We start from the raw sequence: 19,683 nt of genomic DNA, 5'->3' as shown, positions 1-19,683 counted from the left end.
GAACCTTCTGAACTATTTAGACTTAGTCAACCTTTTGATTAGATATAGATATTTCTAAAATATTTGAACAAAATTATTAGCACATTACATGATAACTCTTCTATACAAAAATTTGAAATTAAGAATTTATCATTATTAAAACTTATATTTTAGGCAGGATTCAACTGATAAAAATATGAATTTGATTTTCATATTTAATATTATTTTAAAACTTGTTATCAAAGTTATTTTGATTGTGTAATTATAAATTTGGATTGATAAAACCTCAAAATTGATTTTTTATTTATTTATGGAGAATCTATTAATATTTGCTTTCAAGTAGATGTAAATTTAGACATCTTAAAATCGAGTTTGCCAATAGTCAAACATATAGCAAACATGATTATGGTTATCTTGGATTCAACAAAATTAATTCCAAACATATTAAATGTGGAACCAAGATACCCTACAAATAGCTCATTATTGATATATTTTCCACAATTTTCTAAAAAAAATTGTTAACTTTATAAATAGTTAATTTAAAAAAGGTTAAAATAGCTTTTAGTTCTTTTAATTTCACTAATTTTACCTTTTAATCCATATAGTTTAAAGTTAAAAAACTTAGTTCTTATATTTACCTTTTTCTAAAATCTTTTTAGATTTTGTGCGTTAATTCTTTGTCAAACTACCATTTCTTATTAATGTGGGATATAAATTGATATTTCTAATGTGAACATTGTATATTCTTTTAACTTTTACGTATAGGTTACAAGTCTCATTATTAAGATACTTATTGTCTCTTAACTTTGTGGGGGTATTGTTGAAGTTAACTAACATGAGTATGAGTCAATTTTCTTCAAGGAGGAGGAAGGTAGTTTGATGAATAAGAGATCTTTGACTTCAAAAGTACCTTATTGTGTATGTGGAAGAACATTATCTAGTTGTGCACAATAACTAACTTATTATGTAATAATAAGTTACTCATTGCTTGATTTAATCACAAGGACATTGTGGGAGTTAACTAGTATGAGTATGAGTCAATTTTTTTAATGAAAAAGAAGATAATTTGATAAATAAGAGATCTCTATCTTCAAGAATAACTTATTATGGATGTAGAACGAAAATGAAATTTTATATCTCAAGGATAAAAAAAACTTTTGAGAAAAACTTTCTCATGCGTCTTATTTCCATAGTAATATAATTTTGATTTTAAGTTTAGTTGTTATTTTTTAATTTTGGTAAAAAAAAGTTAATGGCAGATACTAAAAACAGTGCAAGTAAAATTATGGAGTTTAAAATATTAAATAAGTGAACCTATATTCATCGAAAATGTATTTTAAAAAATATTAAAAAAATGTGAAAGTATGAATTGGGAAGGACACGTATGAAGCATCAGCATGATATTCTCCTCGCTAGTCACGCTGATCTTGCATTGCATTTTCACTGTTCAAGTCTCTTTCAGAAAAGAAACAAAGACAAAACCCCGAATCCCTCCCTCTCTCGTCGCTGAATGCTCCCATGGAGTTCAGACCTCGAAATTACAGTGCCGAGAATGAAGCTCACGCGCTCCCTCGCGTACGCGCCGCCGCTCATCCTCTCTCAGCTCCACCTCCACCTCTCGCCCAGGTCCAGTTCACATCACAATTACTCTCGCAATTTTTTCTTCTGTGTTAACATGTACGCTACCTTGATCGCTGGAGAAGTGATTGTGACTATGCAGAATCGGTGTTGCGCTCACCCTTTTCGAATGCACCCCGAAATATATCCATTTTTTGATTTCGTAAAGGCTTTCGGTTCTGTATTCCTGAAATATGAAAACGCCTACGATTTTAATCGTTCGGTTAAATTGGCTTCTATTTGTCTTTCCTCGTGTAGAAACTTTTATATTCTGTTTAATGCCGTCTAATGATTCAATATTTTTTAGACGAGTGATGTGAGTGTAATTAGCTCTGTAAAATCTGAGGTAATAATCTGGATAGAGATTTAAACAATCATAGTCATGAATTGTAAGTTGGTAGCTTATGTAGCAACGAAATTATGCACTCTTAAAGCTGGGGAAAGGAGGGGAGGTCGGGGAGGGGATATAGTCGAGTAACTACATTTTAGGACTTGTTAATTTCTGTTGACTTGCTCAATGAAAAAAAAAATAAAAAATCCCGCAGTTGTGATTTTTAGGGTGATTTGTGACCGTAAAATTTTACATATGTTGAACTTTTGACAATATTCATTTCGTTGTTGATTTTCTCGTTTTAGGTTGAAGTTGTAGATCGTGGGAACACCAATTTCTTTGATCCGCTGAGAGGAACTGATAATGATTCAAACGCTACCTCCCTTGATCATGACAACATGAATGAATCTGTTGATCATCAGCCAACGAAGGAGTGGACATCTTTCAGGAGATTACTAATGCAGAGGTTTCCTGTCTCCAAGATGGTTTCAGTTTCTTCAGTGAGTTTTACAGTATTTTTTTTTTCTTTCTGGTTTATATAAATTTTAAAGAAGCTGTAATTCATATAAATATTGTGGTATCTAAGATGGCTAAGGGCAAATAAAGTATGCTATATCTGTATACATTGGAAACATGTTTTGTGATTACACTTCAGGCACTTTAACCATTTCATTTTATCTTATAACTATCTAATTATTATTATTATTTTTTATATTACAGATGCCTGATGTTTTAATGAGAGGTGGAAAATGTATGTCAAATCTTCTACATTGTTTTTTCCTTTTGTTTTTTTACCCTTTATTTATCTTCACTTAAGTTAAGTGATATCCTAATTTTCAGTACATGATAAATCCTCAACAAATATGCACTTGGAGGAATTGGATGATCCACAAAAATTCGCAGATGAGGGTGTCAAGACGATTACTTGGCAGGAGTATGTGTCTCGACTACATGAGCTCAAAGATGAAATTACTCGTTCCTGGCTTGCTGAAGATCGTGTAACATCCTTAAAGTTATCAATAAAGGTGAACTTTAATGTATTTAATGACTTTTCAACCTAATAGTTTGCATGAGTGAAATCACCCTTTTGCTTTTGAAATCATGAAGAAAGAGTCATTTTTGTTTTTAGTTATTCCATTTAACTAGAATATGATTTCATGTCGGTAACTCATTTAATTGACTCTCCTGAAGGTTTTAATTAGTAGGTTGATTGATACTTGGTGCTTTTGTATGATATTTAGTTTCTTTAGGTGTTTTGATAGAAGCTAGGAAAATCTTAGAGACTCCTTTTATTGTTAATGAGGTTGTTGATAATGCTTCTTGATGGAAGAGTATGGAGCTTGTTTCAAAATTATATTTCGAAAGGTGATATATGATTGGTTTATATGATTCTTACCAAGAAAGGTTTTGGTAACATATGGAAATGACTCGGTAATCATTATTCTTCTACTGTGTTGTCTCTGCCATTTTTTTTCTTCCATTTCTTGTCTAAGTTGCCTTGATTTTGATTGATTATGTGGGTCTGAAACTGATTATTCTATTTGCAGGTTGCTAAGCTTCTGATGGATACATCAGTATTCGAGTTTTATCCTACACTTTTTGTTCTTGTCACAGATATTATGGACATGCTTGGGAACTTGGTTTGGCAACGTATAAAGCGGAAAGCTGAGTTTTCTGAAGATGGAGCATTATGCTGCAACTTAGCAGGTCCTTTATCCATTTGAAGCTCACTCATAAAATATTGTTTACTTACATAATTTGTAGTTATGTTATTCAGTTAGGATAAATACATGGTTTGTTTGAGCATGATAATAATTTTTCAACATGACATCTTTTTCATGCTAATGTTTTGAAGACTAAGGATTCTGTGTTTTAACTTAGTGTGGCATTTTAATTCCTTAAAATTTTATGCTGTATAAAATGAGGTTGTTTGATTCCTCATTATTAATTTTGGATATCCAGAAAATTTTCCTGGACATCTCTAATGTTTGCTAGTCATTAATGAAATTCTTGAAGCTCAAAGATGGCTGCCAATTGAATCTCTCACTTGAGTAAGGTTATGGAGAGTCCTGATATAATAAATTGTGGCAAAGGGATTTATTACAGTGTTAGTTAGAGGGATTGCTGAGGTAAGTAATGGCAATGGTGTGGTTGATAGTGGTCTTATTTTTCATGGTAATGGTGATGTTGGCAATATCATTGTGATTATATTATAGTTTAGATTTGGATAAGAAATTGGTGAAGAATTTTGAAATGTAAAAAACCGTGTTTTCTAATTTGCCCTTGTTCTTGTATTTTTGTCTTATAGGAGAGATGGAATGGAAAAATTATGAATGAAATAGTTCTTCTGAGCATTTTCCTAAAAGTAAGTTATAACCTGAAAACTGTATTGATATCAAATAGCACCTAGTTTTCTTCCTTTTAGTTATAGATTTTCTTTTTTTGTCATCCTTCCTATTTTTTTTTTAGTCAATGTTTTAAATACCAGGTCAAGGCATGATTTGTTTGGTTCAAATCGATTAGAGTAAAATTTGAATTTGATGGTGTCATAATTATATGAAAATAAATGATGTGTTTACAAAATATCATGTCATATAAAACACAATCCATTATTTTCTTTAAAACAACGCATTAATAAGTTCTAATACAAATTCCTGTAATTGATAAAAAAAGGTTTTGTGAAATTGCATACAGATTCCCTACTTTTTTTACTCCTACACTAACCTGCTTAATTGTTTGAGAAACATTACATTGACACCTCCTTAAACATTACATTAACCTGTTTGAAAACATTACAATAGGACCCTTATAAGGGAGGATGCGGTAAGTGTTAGAAAGGCAATGAAGTTCTGTGTAAATTCACGAAACTTCAAGTGGTGTCAGCGTAATTTACACTAAAAATAACTATATATCTTTATTGTGTAGTAATAGTTATTTAATAATAATATATAGTAGTAATAAAAGTATAACAACTAAGGTATACATAAATTAATAAATAATACAAAATAGTGATTGTAAATACAACTAAGTGTATAAAGGCGACTCAATGCACAAGGCTCAACCTAGTGGGGTCTGGGCAAGGTAGATGTATGCAACCTTACCCCTCATAGTGAAGAGGTTATTTCCAAAATTGGAACCCATGACATCCAGGTCACAAGGCAGCAAGTTCACTATTATGCCAAGGCTTGCCCTGAAATACATCTAAATATTTAATGCTTAATTGCTTATAAATGGCTACATTTTGAAGAAAAAAAATATAACAAATAACATAAAATACTTTGTGCTTCTTAAATCATGAATACTGGTTTCTTGGCACATGCTAATCATGGATGCTCAGGTATTAGGTTCAAAGGCCCTGTCAATCACTCTAAATTTTTGTGAGTGAGATTCTGCCCGCCATGTTTGTATCTAGGTCAACAAAACTGTTGCTGGCATGACGCATAACCAAACTAACCATAAAACCAATTGGTTGTACCACTTTTGAGCAGGCTGTGGTAATATATTATAATAATAATAATAACAATATAATTTATGAAGAGTTTTTATTTTTTTGATGCAGGGCCTAATTGTTTTTAAAATGGTGCAGCATCTTAAAAGTAGAAGCAACCTAAGTTGCATGGGTACAGATGAGCATCTGACACTGTACACAACTGCAATTTGTTCTTTTAAAAAATTAAGAGATGGGTGTAACAGTTTATATTAAATAAAATATGTATATTATGTTTGTTAAAAAAATCAAAATATATTTTTTTATTTGTGATTATCTTAACCCATCATAAGTTCCATGTGTACACCCTCTCCATGTCCTGGTGTAATTATTTTGAGTCTGGCCAGTAATTTAAAAGTAGTGGATATAAAAAATGTTATACCACATAAATCATATATGAATTCCATTCTATTAGAGTATTGGTGTTGGTATCAGTATCGGACATGAATATGATCTGTATATATACCAACATTTTGGAATATTCCTTCATCATGGAGAAGTACATGCTTTATAGGGAGAATCATCATTAATTAATTAGTAATTTATTATATCCCTACAAACTTATTTCCAATCTAGGATAAATGAACCAATTGAAAACATTTTTACTGGGATACTGCAGAAAAGGTTCTCAGTTCTCACTATCTCAAACATCAGAAATCACCAGATATGTTTCAATTTGTATCTTGTTTATTGGAACTAATTTGTACATATCATTCAAGCTTGATGATCTGCATGAGATAGATGGTCCTAATTTAAAAGTCGCATCTTTTTTCTTGAATGTTTTGTTTGAATCTTGTAGAAAACTTTGAAGCGAGGGATATTTGTGCTGATGCCAAAGAAACTTGCTATAATTGGTTCAGCAAAATTGGTGCTGTGCAAGAGCTTCTTCCACGCATGTGAAGTCCTTAACCTTTGCCCTGTATTTAATTTATTCCTTACTTGATTTTTCCCCTAAAGTTATTTTTCCTCTCTCTGCTTGAGTTGGTTTGAGACTTTCTGATGCCATGTTTACATCTATTTTCTTCATAATCACAGTTATAATTTCTAGGGATTCACTTTTAAAGACACATTGTTGTGATCTTGCAAAAATCACAGCCATCTATATTTGGGTAATCTTAAAACTAAACCCAAACCCACTTCAACAAAGAAATAGTCACCTTAATTTCAACTAAGCTACAAAAACTACATTTTTGGACGAAGCACAGTCTTGTTATATATAAAAACTCTTCCTGGGCCTCTGTTTAACTGCTTATGCGTTTTAGATAATTTGGTTCTTGATATGCTATCAATGCCTCTTTGATCATTGTTGCCTTGTTCCTCTGATTAAATTATAATTTCAGCATATGGTTTAAGGTGGCTGGCTGCTGGTGGTTCATCCTTTATTTTACTACAGGCATAGGACTTTAGTAGGGGAGCACGTTGTGTCAGATATTAAAGCTTTCTTGCCCATTACATGGCAGCTTAAGCTTTTGTTGTGATTTGGTTTCAGTTAGAAATTGAGACTACAGATGGTGAATAGTTATAAAATACATGAGTTTTGATAGTAAAAAGTTGGACTGGCTACATGTAGGATATTTTTGGGTTACTAGTATTATGGAGTGATCATTAATTTGCAGATATTTGCTTTGTTGTGGGGTGTCCCACTCCTATGTTAATTTATAATTACTTCATGTTTTAAAACCTGTTATGTACTGTTAATACAAAGAAGATTAGGTTTAATGTGACAACTGACAAACAATTTTTTCTGTCAATATTGCATAAAAGAGTTTGTTAATAACATTTTACAAGCTGTTGCACACTTGCACTAAAGATTGTTTCTCACTGACTGGTGTTTTCTGACTGTTTATCTGAAATTGTACTATAGTTACTTGGAGCTTGCAATATTGCCTTGCTGGCGGTTTCTGCTTGACCAACCTTTAGACAGCCTCCAACGCTTGGTAATGATGACAAGAGGATTAGGAGATCCAGTGGCATCTGCATATTGCCGTCTTTATATGGCTCACTGTGCTCAGAAGCTGCCTTCACACGATATAGGTATTTTTGTGGGTATTATATATCTATTCTTAGGATGTGCAAAACATTTAAACAAGAAGCAGATGGACCCCTTTTAATTGTTAAAATAAGATTAGTATGTATCTAGATATAATGATATATTTTGGTCTGATCTTTACATATTCATATTTACATATGTAATTGTTTATCATAATGCTCTAACACCCTTACAATCTGCAATCCAAGACCTCGGTGCAAACTTTTATATACTTTTTGGGGCCAGTACAGTCACAAATACTTTTGTTTAAAGTTCTTGTACTTCTTCCATAAATTGCCAAATCTGGAAAGCTGTTGAGAGTGTGAAAAGTAGTCTGGTAAACACATGATTTCACCAGTTATTCAGAGAAAACAGAATCAATGAATCTAGATTATTGCTCCATACTCTTTCCTATATGAAATTCTGTGCTCTATAGCAGTGCTTGGTAGCCCATAATGATTACTTTTTTCTCTTATTCCTTTTCCAAAATGGGATGAAAAGGTCACTGAGTTTGCTCATTCTGAATTTAATGTATCTGATTGTTGTTTATATACTCCTTTCTCATGTTTATTTTCATAAATTGTGCAACTGGAACAGGCTATCTTGTTACATGTGTCAATGACCTCAGAGTTATTTTGATGCAAATCTTGTCAGCCAAGGAAAGAACTGATAAAAATGTTACACTTGACAGAAAATTGCAAGTCAGTCTGATGGAACCAACCATTGAGTATATTATGAAGTGTATATTTAATGGGTTGTCTCAGGTATGCTATTAAGTTTATTGTCACAAGTATACAGTATACTTGTATTGGACAATATTATATATGATCATATTTCCATATATCTTGGTCATACGAAAGTGTATAATTGAAATTTCATTTATTGGTGGTATACTTGCTCTCTTCTGTTGAATTTTGCTTGAGCATTTCAAGGGAGCGGAAATGCAGGTTGAAACTTCATGAAACATGCATATACACATATAATTAACTAAATGGTTCGGGTTGTTTTCATTATTATAATGAATACTCAAGTTTTATATCTTAATCTTCAGCAAGAATTATTGTCATTGTTATCCTTTTCAGAAACTGGACAGTAGAAAAAAGAAAGTCAGTTTGCTATTCCCCCCCCCCCCCCTCGCATTTCTCCCCTCTATATCCTATGTTTTATGCTGATCTAAGTTTATATTACTGTGCTAAAGAGACAAGTCAATGAAGTTCTATCAGAGCTTGGATTGATGAAGAATCAACAAGATTTGGGGAGTGTTTCGTGTGTCTCAATCGTTCTTCATCATTTACTGAAGGAACTCCCTATTGAAGTAGTTAGTTCCAACATTGTGCAGATCCTTCGTCTCATTGAATTTAGCAAGGATAATTCCTTTGATCAGGTATACTTCTGCAATTTCTATTGTACCTTGAATACTTCTTGTACAAATTATAAAGTTATTTACAATTTTACCTTATTCTAGATGCATCCTTTGTTTCAGTTTTTCCAACTTCCAGTTTTATTGTTCTTCTTTTTGGTTGTACAGCACATGAATTACAGATTGCTTGGATTCAGGCTGTATGAAAGAAAGTCCTCTGTTGATATTGTCAATGCTGTGATAGAAAAAGTTATTCAGGTATTTGTAAATTTCTAGTCCATCTAGCATCATTTCAGAGTTACATTCTGCATTCTTTGCAATTGCATATACTCTTAAATATCCATCTCTTCATCCATCTACTCCTTGAGGGGAATTGTTTATTTTCTGTGTTGTTTCCTTTCATGGTAGGCGACAGTGGTGTCAGGGGCATTTAAAATTTTATTCTGTTAAACGTCATTTAGAATTCAGGGAAGAAGAATTTGTTAATAGGAGGAAAGAGGCTGGGAGAGATCAGTTAGCATGCTCTTCATTAGTTGTTGTTAGAATAGTGGATTAAGCCTAACTCAACCCTACAAAACCGGCTTGTAAGGTGAGGGTTGCTTTCCACTTATATACTATTCAATTACCTAATCTCTAGTCGATGTGGGACTTGAGTTTTTCCCAATACACCCCCTCACGTCTAGCACTATTGGGTCTAGCACTATTGGGCTTGGTACGTAGATAAATAGTGGGTGGTCCTTTTTAATGATCTAGGATAGGCGAGACTTGGGTTTTTCCCAATACACCCCCTCATGCCTATGAGGCATGCATCAATGGTGGTGGCCCATTTTTAAAGTGGATCTAAATGGCTCTGATACCATGTTAGAATAGTGGATTAAGCCTAACTCAACCCTACAATTGTAAGGTGAGAGTTGCTTTCCACTTATATACTATTCAATTGCCTAATTTCTAGTCGATGTGGGACTTGGGTTTTTCCCAATAGTTGTTATTTTTTAATTTTTGCTTCTTTTAGGTGGATATATCATTTTCTGAACTTGCACTTCTTTCATCAATACATCCTCTTATCTAATCCCTTTCTCTCTCACTCTTAATTTTACCAAACAAATATAGGAGGAAGAAATATATATCTTATGATAGGAAATCACCTTAAAACAGAAAAAGATAAAAGATGAAAGAAACAGAGAGAAAAACATCTCAAATAGATTTTGAGTGTTATTCGGTTAAGTAGACTTTATATGGTGTCATGGGGTCATCTCTTATTGTGTAAAATGTTATTTTGAATGCAAGGAAGAAGTATTCATTAATAGAAAGAAAGGGATGGGGGGAATTTGGTGTACTCTTTGTTTTTTATTGTTTGCTTTGTCTAGGAGGATATATTAATATATTATTGTCAGGTCTTATGCTCTTTTCTTGAATATATTCTCTTCTTCAATAATGTTTTTAGGTGTATCCAAAACAAATATAGAAGGAGGACGTATATACTGAAGATATGGAAATCTCTTAAAATAGCAAAAGATATAAGATGAATGAAACAGTGAGAAAAATAACTCAAGCAGATTTTATCTTAAAAATATTAAGTAGATCTCTTTACTCTCTAATCTTTTGCACACTTAATGAAGATGGCTGTATAACTTTTCCTGTAAAATAATTACAAATCATCATGGGCTAGTTGAAAATATTTATTCAAACGCAAACATACTATTACTGCCTATACATGTCAGGAATGATATTACTGTCCTAGAGACTCATGTAATGTAACCATAGAATGTTCTCTGTTCCGAAACTTACAAATACAACACCATAACTGCCCCCTTATACCCTAATCCTAACTTAAACACTACAAAGCATAACTTTCATATGCAATATCTGCTATTCACTACAAAGCATAACTCCCCATTTTTCCTAAATTAAATACTGCAAGGCATAATTGCAATTTATTACACACCCTTTTCTGGAATAAACATTTCAAATTGGAGGTCTTGAGCATTATCTCTAAAAACTGTCACGTAAAATGTAAAAGGCATGTATAGACTGTAGGCTGAGCCACATTATATTCTCCATCTATTTCTCTACTCTATTCTCGGTTTGTGTGCTTCCTTAGTGGTTACTGGTTAGGTTACTGCAAATGAGACTTAAGGTAAAGTCATTAACATCCGTTTCCCAACTGTTGGAAACTGGTGTGTTTGGTTAGATATTGTTATATTTTATACTGATTATTAGGGAAAGTCAGATGAGTTAAGGAAGTATTGACCTCTGAATCAAGGGTGATAAATTGGGGGTTGATTCTAGCCTTCAAGATAATTAATTGAAAACTAAATAATTATATACTCTTCACCCTAGTGTTTACAAATAGTATAAACTTGATTTGTTTATAATATCTACAATATAAATCTCCCTGATTTTAACATGCAAGCAATTCCTCTTATTTTTTTATAAGAGGGTTTGTTTTTGTAATTGTATCCAATCCCAGGGCAGATCTAAGCATTCAGGTTTTGGTTCTATACCTCTGCTGTTATACTATGCTTACCACTCTTGGTCAATTTGGGTAATGGTAATTTTTACCTCTGTAAAAATGTGGTTCCCTAAGATTTAGTTTGGAATCTATTTGTAAGCATGTTTTCAACTGTCATTTTTTCCTCCTGGTATTTCATTTGTTCTCTAATTTGGCTGCAACTTTAGGTTATTGCTCTGTACGATAGCCTTGATGAATACCTGAAGGTTGTAGATGCTTATACTGATCTTATTCTTCAGAACCAGAAGGTAAGTGCAAGTGAGTACAATCAGACTGTTGTTGGTTCTTTATGTTTTTGAATGAATACGAGGTTTCTTATGCCATTGTGTATCTTCTTTGTTGGCTCCACTAATCTGTTGGCCATTTTACATGGTAAAGATGATTTGGGCTGTTATGCATATGTTGTAAGCACTTTTTTATTTCTGACTTAAAAAATATTATATGTCAAAGGTTTGGATTTTTTATAAAAAAAAAATAACAACAGTGCTTTAGTAACCATGGAAGCACTAATTATCCTTATAAAGCTGTGGATAAACAGGTGTTAAATATTACCTTGCACTGAAATTTCTATCTGCTTAAGGCATTGATTTTATGGTTCAAGTTTGATTAATTTAGCTTAGTGTGATTCATGTTCTAAGCTATGCATTTTTCTTTTTCGGTAATGTATGCAAATTTAACTCTACCTTAACATTAAAACTTTGTCAAAGGCTAAGCTAAGCTGTGCTTCAATACGGTTCTTATCCATTTGTTGCTAATTTGATAATCATGGTTGGTGTTTTATAATGTAAATTTGATACAGGAATTTAAAAAGAAAAGAAATAGAAAGAAAGAAAAATTCTTCTCCGTCATATTCTTTTTTCTCATTAGAGATTCTTTTAATAGATTTATATAAAAAGTGATACAGAAGGCAGTAGGAGTAATTGTAAGTCTGCAGCCAGGAGAGGTTTGAAACTCTCTAGGGGTGACTGACGCTTGTCTTGACTAGGCAGTTAACACTATATTATCCGAATGTTATTTAAAAGTTGATGTTTGGCATTTAGTCGTCATCATCTAGATCTACACATTATATCAACATATTATAGTTTTGTCAGTCAAGTGGGTATGCTGGCAAGCTTTATTGCCTCCCAGTTACATCCACATGCTCAATCTCAGACTTTAAACTTTTCAATCTGCAACTTGTTTGCGATCTCTGAGAGATAGAACATGCTTCTTCAGAACGAAACTTGATGTCCCATATCGGAAACAAATTAATGGCGAAGTATTTTTTCACAGGCAAGTAGTGGATTTTGATTCTATAATGCTGAATGAAGTTCAGACATTAAAGGAAGTGGAATTTAGACAAAAGTGGCGAGAAAATTGAGAATCTCTAAGTTCTTATTGAATTACTAATAACACTTGTCCTGATTAAATAATCAATGGGGGTAAGGGTACCGGAATCTAAGAATACAAGCCAATCCCCCAAAAGTAACTAGAGATCTATAACTCAATTCTTTGGAAATAAGTTTCTTAGTCCTTTGTGCAAGAACAATATCCTATCCTCCTTTTTCTGCATTCTTTCTCCCTATCTGTTGTTTATTGTTATGTATTAGTATGTTCTTTAAGTAATAAGCATTAGTCAGACATATATTTGACGATATAAAAAAAAATCTGTAGAAAATATTGAGATTTAAACTCTGCCTCTGGATGGATTAATTGTTATCCAAATATAAAGTTTAGTTTTGAATTGATATACCTGTGACTCTCAAATGACTAGAATAATATTTAATACTTTATTTTGTAATTTTTCCTCTAAATACATTTGTTTTTGCCAGGATAACCATTTGAACACAATTTTGGAAGGAATTTCAAAACGGGCTCGGAATAAGGGAGTTACGGAGGATGAAATGCTGAGCTTGCAGTCTCTTGTGGTGAAGCTTCTGTCTCATTTTAAGCATCTGGAAGATGTATTTTCTCTGGTATGATCCTAATAATATCTTGTACTTAATCATCTTTCTCTATTTTTCATTTTTTCAATACATGTGTTATAAATATTAAATACCATTGGTGATTTGGGTTTTTGTTATTATTTTGTAGGTTCAGTTTCCTGAAATCATAGATGTAATGTATGGCAAGTCGCAGGATGTTGTCTTTTTGCACATCCTTAATATGGCAACAAGGTACCTTGTATCACAAATATTGTTTTACTCTACTCTTTTCATTCCAATCACCCTTGCTGCTGTTCACATGACTTCAACTTGGTTCTCTAGTTCATCTATGATATATATGTTCTTTGAGAGTTTGATTCTTTAAGGAATTAGAATTTTTAACTTTTCATTTGTTACTTAATTATTTTGAAATTTATTTGGATTTGACATCCAAAAAAGTCAACTTGATATTCTGTATTTAAATCCACTTAAAAATTGATTTCTTCTCTCAAAACTCACCATCCAAACACACTAAGAACCAAGAAATCCACCCTACCTTATGAAACATGGTAAGATTTCTGGATAAATTTTGGCATTAGGCTGCAGTAAATTCCTCAAATAGCTGCTAACATTGTACAATTCCATATAACCTTTCATTTTTTTCCACTTCTAAATCCCCTGTACGTGGACAATAAGAGCTGCTATAAAGTGACTGGACTAATAAATATACACAGGTGACTAGGAAGTCAGCTCTGTTAAGATTAGACAAGGTCATTCAAACCCAATTAAAATTGATGGGAATTTTTTTTTTCTCTATAAAATTCCATGGGAAATTGCATCCACATTCTTTTTTTGCGAAATGCTAGCTGCCTGCAACATACTCTTGATTCTGTCTTTCTGGTTGGTGAATAGAATGTGATAAGTATTCATTTCATTAACATCTAATTATCTATTATTATTTGTCAAGTAGGAATGGTCACATTAGTGATCCAACGAGCATACAAATGCTTTTTGAAATTTCTCAGACACTACATGATAATATTGAGTTTATGAATGTGAAAGATGATGACGGCCAAGTGGCACATTCAATATCTCGCTTTGTGCACATGGTAAGTTGTTCCTTTCAGTATTGTTTGCCTATATGGTCATTTTCTTTAGTTGTGGTGATGTTCTTGCCATGATTATGATTTGCTGACGCTTAATTGCCTCTTTTCACTAGGTAGATTATGGAGCAGAGATGGAATGCCATTTAGCATTTCTGGTTGATTGCCGAGGAGCTTTTGGTAGATTAAACGAGCTTAAGGTTTGTCATTGTTTTTCTTTGCTGTTGTTTGCAAACTCCCTGGTAATGTTTAGTTATATTGTTGTCATGCTGTCTTGCAGGAAACTCTTGTTCACTCTAGCAATTCATTAGCAATTCAAGCTTTGAAATGTGCTAAGAAACATCTGAGTTTTGTCAAATCCTGTATCACATTTAGTGAAGTCACAATACCTTCTATTTCTGCTCACAGGCAATTTGATCTTTTTCTAGAAACTGCAGAGGTAGGTATGTCAGTTTTTAACACAAAGTTGCACGTATTTTTTATACTTATATATATATATATATATATTCATGGATTCATGGTTTGAAAATTTCAGGTTGCACTCTTAGGGGGCTTGGTTTCTCATTTAGATGGATTGATTGATTCAGCGATCAGCTGTTTGCATATCTTAGACATAATTGATGGTTAGTTGATACGTAAAACCTGTAAATTAGTTGCTGTCACATTGTGGAAGTACTGAGAACCAATGATTGAATAGTTGAAATTGAATGCTTGTCATTTTTTACTTGTGGCATGTCTATTTTGTGGAATTTTATTCAATGCTAATTTTCCATGTGCCATGTTGAAACAGTGGTGCTTAAAATATTTTGATAACAGTTATACAATTCACAACCGGAACTTGTTTATACAGTAGGATGTAGAAGTAAAACCTATATACACCATGGTCTATAATTCCATTGCACAATGCAATGGAAAACGATCCATAGGCACAACTTTTGAAAATATTTTCCATTTCACTTCATTTATTGATTAACCCATAAACAAACTAATAATCAATATGTTAAAGACACCTGTTATTCTTTTGTAAGAGGGTTTTTTATTAAGCCTCGTTCTCTTTGGTCTTTTGGCTGCTTGTATCATGTTTTTGCTTTTAAGAATTGTGGTAAAAGTACATTAATTGTACCACCATGGCTTGTTTCTAAAAGAGTGGATTTTCTCAGTACTCTAGGTAGCATTCTTAGAATCTAAATACAATTTAACTGTTGATTTGCTTGATTTTATAGGCTACCGAACACCAACTGATGTTGAAGGACTAGTTTCATCTATTAGAAAGCTATGTGGCTTCTTAATTATGGTTCCAGGTTGTAAATATTGTATCAGTTTTTCACATTAATCTCTCTTTTTGGGATGTCTCCAGTCCACTATTAAAATCTGTAATAGAAAGATATATGCACTATGTTTCATAACTAGTTCCTTTTTATCTCTTCCTTGTATGTGTGTATTTACTGTGATTTTCTTCAACTTTGTTGAAGGTAATTTTAGTCTACCAGTCACATACTTCCCAAATAACCTATTTACGGTGGTCAGCTCCCAATCTTGGTAAGTTTTCTTTGGAACAGATCATGATTGAATTTTTTTTTTTTTTTTTTCTTCAACCCTTGAGAATACTTCCCTTATTATTTTAATCTCTCTTTTTCCCTGTGTATCTTGTTTCATGAATGAAAACCCTTGTAGGTTTGAACCAAAGATGAGGACTCAGATTTTTTCTGCCATCATATTATTGTTGACCACTTTATCACAAAAGAGACTTCCGTATCACGCAAATCCACAGGTATAGGCGTCTAACTTTGCATCTCCTTATTTTGTCTTTGTGATTAAAAGGAACTTTTCAATTGCACTAATGAAACAAAAAGATGACATATCATTCCCTCTTTCATTCCAAAATCAACTAGACAAATTGTTAGTTTGTTGAGTATTTAGAGAAGTCTCGTTTTTTGTCCAAAGTAATGGATATAACATATAAGTGTCATTTGGCGGTCTTAGCTCCAGGTTTAGGGTTTAAGTAGAGGCATAGTGCTAATCTTATGTAGTATACTTATTCTGAGCCAGTTAGCAAATCTATTTCGCCTTCTGTTTACTTTTCCCTCGACCTTCCCATGCTTTCTGTCTTATCAGCAAAGCTCAGTAATGTCCTTGTCTGCCTATTCCTTGATCTTTCCTAGTTAATTAATCATTTCTTACCTGCTAAGGCCTTTCTTTTCCTTTGGGCACAACCTGCAGGGTGAGACTATTTTATTATGATCATCTATATTCAATCATCATTGAAATGAAAATCACTAATAGTGTGGAAAAGGCATAATCCCTTATTCCACCATATGACTATAATGCCATTTGTGAGATCTTAGTTCTAATAACCAGTTTCTAGCCCATATTTTTCTTCAGCTTCCCCTATTTAATCATTCTTGTACCGACTATAATAAGTGCAAGGTTTACAGTTTTGTAAATCTCGGTGTTCCTAACAAGTTATTGTTTATGTATCTTATTTCCCAAAGCAATATATTTTTTTTTCCTTTCCAGATTCCAGGCAATAACATATTATACTATGGGGATTCATCTTACAACCAAGAACTCGTTTCTTTGTCTAAGCCCGTTCTTGAGAACCTGCTTAGTGCTATTCAACAAGAACCTTCCCAGGTATCGTCATTTTGGCTGGATTAATATTGTTTGACTAATTTAACCAATCATAATAATACGGATTTATTATGCTAAAATGAAGGCTGCTCGGGGAATTATCGCACTTGAAGCTTGCAATTGCATTGCATCATCTTTCATGGTAAGCTTCTATAATTGTTTGAACTTAGTTTTCATTATTTATCATTGACGTGGGAAAAATTTACAAAGTAAAAAAGAGGATTCATATTACAATTTATAAATTCTCGACAAATCTTACAAAACTATTCCGAATTTAGGAATACTACCCATATAAGGGAATTGCTATGGTACATCAAATTATGTGAATAAATAAATTTTAAAAAATAAATTCAAAATAACACAAATTTTAGATTAAAAATTTGTATAAGATGAATTAATCAAAAAGACTAATTCAAAAAAAAATAATCAAAAAGTCAATTTTCATAACAAATTTTGTTTATATATGACAAAATTAAAAAATAAAAAATAAAAAAATTATAATAATATTATAAAAACATAAAAAAAAAAAAAACAAATAATACAACTGAAAAAATTTATACTATAAATTCAAAAAAATTATCATTAAAGAAAAACTAAAACATATTAACAAAATATTAATATTAAACTTTTTAATTACAATAGATGCTACATTAAGATATAAATTAAAAAATATAAAAATAATATAAAGATATAAAAAAAATTTATACAGATAAATTATTAAAAATATTAAATAAAAATAAAAATAAAACAAGTAAGTATAATAAAAAAAATAAAAATAAAATGACTGTTCCGGTACTCCCACAATTATAATGGGTACTGTAGAATTTCTCCCCATATAATTGGGTATTTAAATCAACAGGGGGTTAACCCACTATCTGGTTTGTAGTGTGTCTATATGTATATATATTGTCTTTGCCCAGGCAGGTTAACCGGTTTGTAGTGTGCGTGTCTATATGTATACATATGGAATATAGTCTTTGGAATCTTGGCCCAGGCATCCCGTTTCCACGCGAGATTAATCCCATTCAGGGTAATCGTTTAATATTTATTTAACTATAAACAGAAATTTATGTATACCATTGTTCAGTATACGTATACAGTATAGTTTACAGCATTTCATGGTAAAAGGAAGAAGCAAATGAAATGTCCTTGTTCCTGTGATAGAAACTGGTTCAGAATCTAAAATTTTTTTTATTGATGAACCCTACATCTCAATTGCTGTGCCATTGTGGTAGCAGACTTTGGCTAGGGTTAGAAGATACAAAATGAATGATTTTCCAGGATATTCTACACCAAGGCTCTCCCCACTCTAGGAGTGTTCATGGATTGAATTTTTGAAAAATTCAAACTGAACCAAATCAATCGAATTTATAAAATTTGATTTTTAAAAATGAGTCATTTTTTTTAAGCTAGATTGATGCGGTGCAGTTATCTGTTTTATATTCATATGAATTGATTTTTTAAGAAAACCGAACCCAACCTTTATTTATTGGTAATGTCTTTTAATTTTTCACTATCCCAGTCCGCCCACCCCAACTGACCTATTTTTAAAACTTTTAAAATTTATAGACCAAAATCAGTAATGGTGATAGGGACCATTCTCAAAGCTTCTAAAATTTATAAAATCAAAACCATCTTCTGTAGAAACTAAAACAAAAAAATTCACCATATTTGTATAGGATTGACAAACAGTTAAGCCTGCCTCTAATAACCCCCAACCCGCCTGATGGTTGAATGAAACAGAAAATTAAGTCCAAATGTGTTTACTTGTATGAAGACCCCTTTGGAGAAGCTTTCCTTGTTTGAACTATTCATTCTTAATATAATCCAGCTAGTATTATGTTAGGGACCAATCCTTGTTGAAAGTCATCATACTCTGTTGTAATCACAAATTCCACTAGAATTTGGATGTTTGGAACTTGCAGAGTTGTATCTGATTCTGAATCGTGTGCCTTGCACTGCAGATTCTACTTCCGCCTTCTAATAACGGTTTCTTTCTTGATTGTTAGCAGCTAAACAATGAATTGTCGTCTGTTTGCCTTACACTGGTCGAAACTGCCAAATCGTGTATGAGTGCACAAGACAAATACCTCCAGTCAACCATTCAACTTTTAAGCAAGCAATCGCCAACTTCTGTCGGGACCATGGTTTCTATTTCTGTATGATTTGTGTTCGTCTAGGTTGCTCGTTACATCTATTGTATCCTTATTTTCTTTTTATTTTTTTTTCTTTTTACTGTACTCTTTAGTTCAGAGGAGATGAAGGGAGGGAAGGAAAGGGAAAGAAAGGAGTTAAAATTTTTGTTTGATCAAAAGGAATAAAAGAAAGATTTTAATGAAATAGATGAGATTTTTCTGTACTCTTCGTTGTTTTTCTCTCTTTTGAACGAGGGGGCGTTTTCATTTCAAATGTATTAGTTTTAAATATTGAGAACGACCACAGAATGCGGCATAATGTTAAATTTTCTATTTTCTATGGTATACAATTTACCTTATCATATACTTTTTTAGTTATAACTACGATCGAGTTTCCAATTCTCCCTTAAGTACCATTATTTCAATAAAATATTCATTTACCGATTAACATCCTCGTTTGAAAGCGTAGAGTTCTTGTCATAATGAGGATCGCTATCACCATGTGTGAAACTTCTTTAATGTCCTGATATACTTTATACTTAATACTGGGATTTTGAGGTATAATATTTTGTTCGAAGTGTGGATCTTACATTTT

The 19,683-nt window shown here is 32.3% G+C and overlaps 1 protein-coding gene across 7 annotated transcripts; it reads left to right on the top strand.

The window, feature by feature from the left end:
• The first annotated feature begins 1,380 nt into the window (after nucleotides 1-1,380).
• LOC109819116 (uncharacterized) lies at nucleotides 1,381-19,312 on the top strand. 7 transcript variants are annotated; one of them, XM_020384721.3, is made up of 23 exons: nucleotides 1,381-1,605; nucleotides 2,233-2,427; nucleotides 2,648-2,678; nucleotides 2,768-2,952; nucleotides 3,475-3,634; nucleotides 6,214-6,310; nucleotides 7,279-7,448; nucleotides 8,041-8,207; nucleotides 8,642-8,827; nucleotides 8,972-9,061; nucleotides 11,483-11,563; nucleotides 13,127-13,270; nucleotides 13,389-13,471; nucleotides 14,187-14,328; nucleotides 14,439-14,522; nucleotides 14,603-14,761; nucleotides 14,858-14,945; nucleotides 15,546-15,626; nucleotides 15,795-15,861; nucleotides 15,997-16,093; nucleotides 16,840-16,956; nucleotides 17,039-17,095; nucleotides 18,963-19,312. In XM_020384721.3, the coding sequence occupies exons 1-23, from the start codon at nucleotides 1,498-1,500 to the stop codon at nucleotides 19,116-19,118; spliced, it is 2,745 nt and encodes a 914-aa protein (XP_020240310.1). In that variant the 5' UTR covers nucleotides 1,381-1,497; the 3' UTR covers nucleotides 19,119-19,312. The 7 variants fall into 7 exon arrangements, with proteins under 7 accessions (XP_020240310.1, XP_029124669.1, XP_020240335.1 ...); XM_020384746.3 differs by having other exon boundaries at nucleotides 1,382-1,605; nucleotides 14,190-14,328; XM_020384737.3 differs by having other exon boundaries at nucleotides 1,382-1,605; nucleotides 15,546-15,623.
• The last annotated feature ends 371 nt before the right edge of the window (nucleotides 19,313-19,683 follow it).

This window comes from Cajanus cajan, chromosome 9, assembly GCF_000230855.2.
Source record: "Cajanus cajan strain Asha chromosome 9, NIPB_CcT2T_4, whole genome shotgun sequence".
Taxonomy (NCBI): Eukaryota; Viridiplantae; Streptophyta; class Magnoliopsida; order Fabales; family Fabaceae; genus Cajanus; species Cajanus cajan.
The sequence above is the reverse complement of the archived record's forward strand: the minus strand, read 5'-3'. Positions and strand labels throughout refer to the sequence as shown.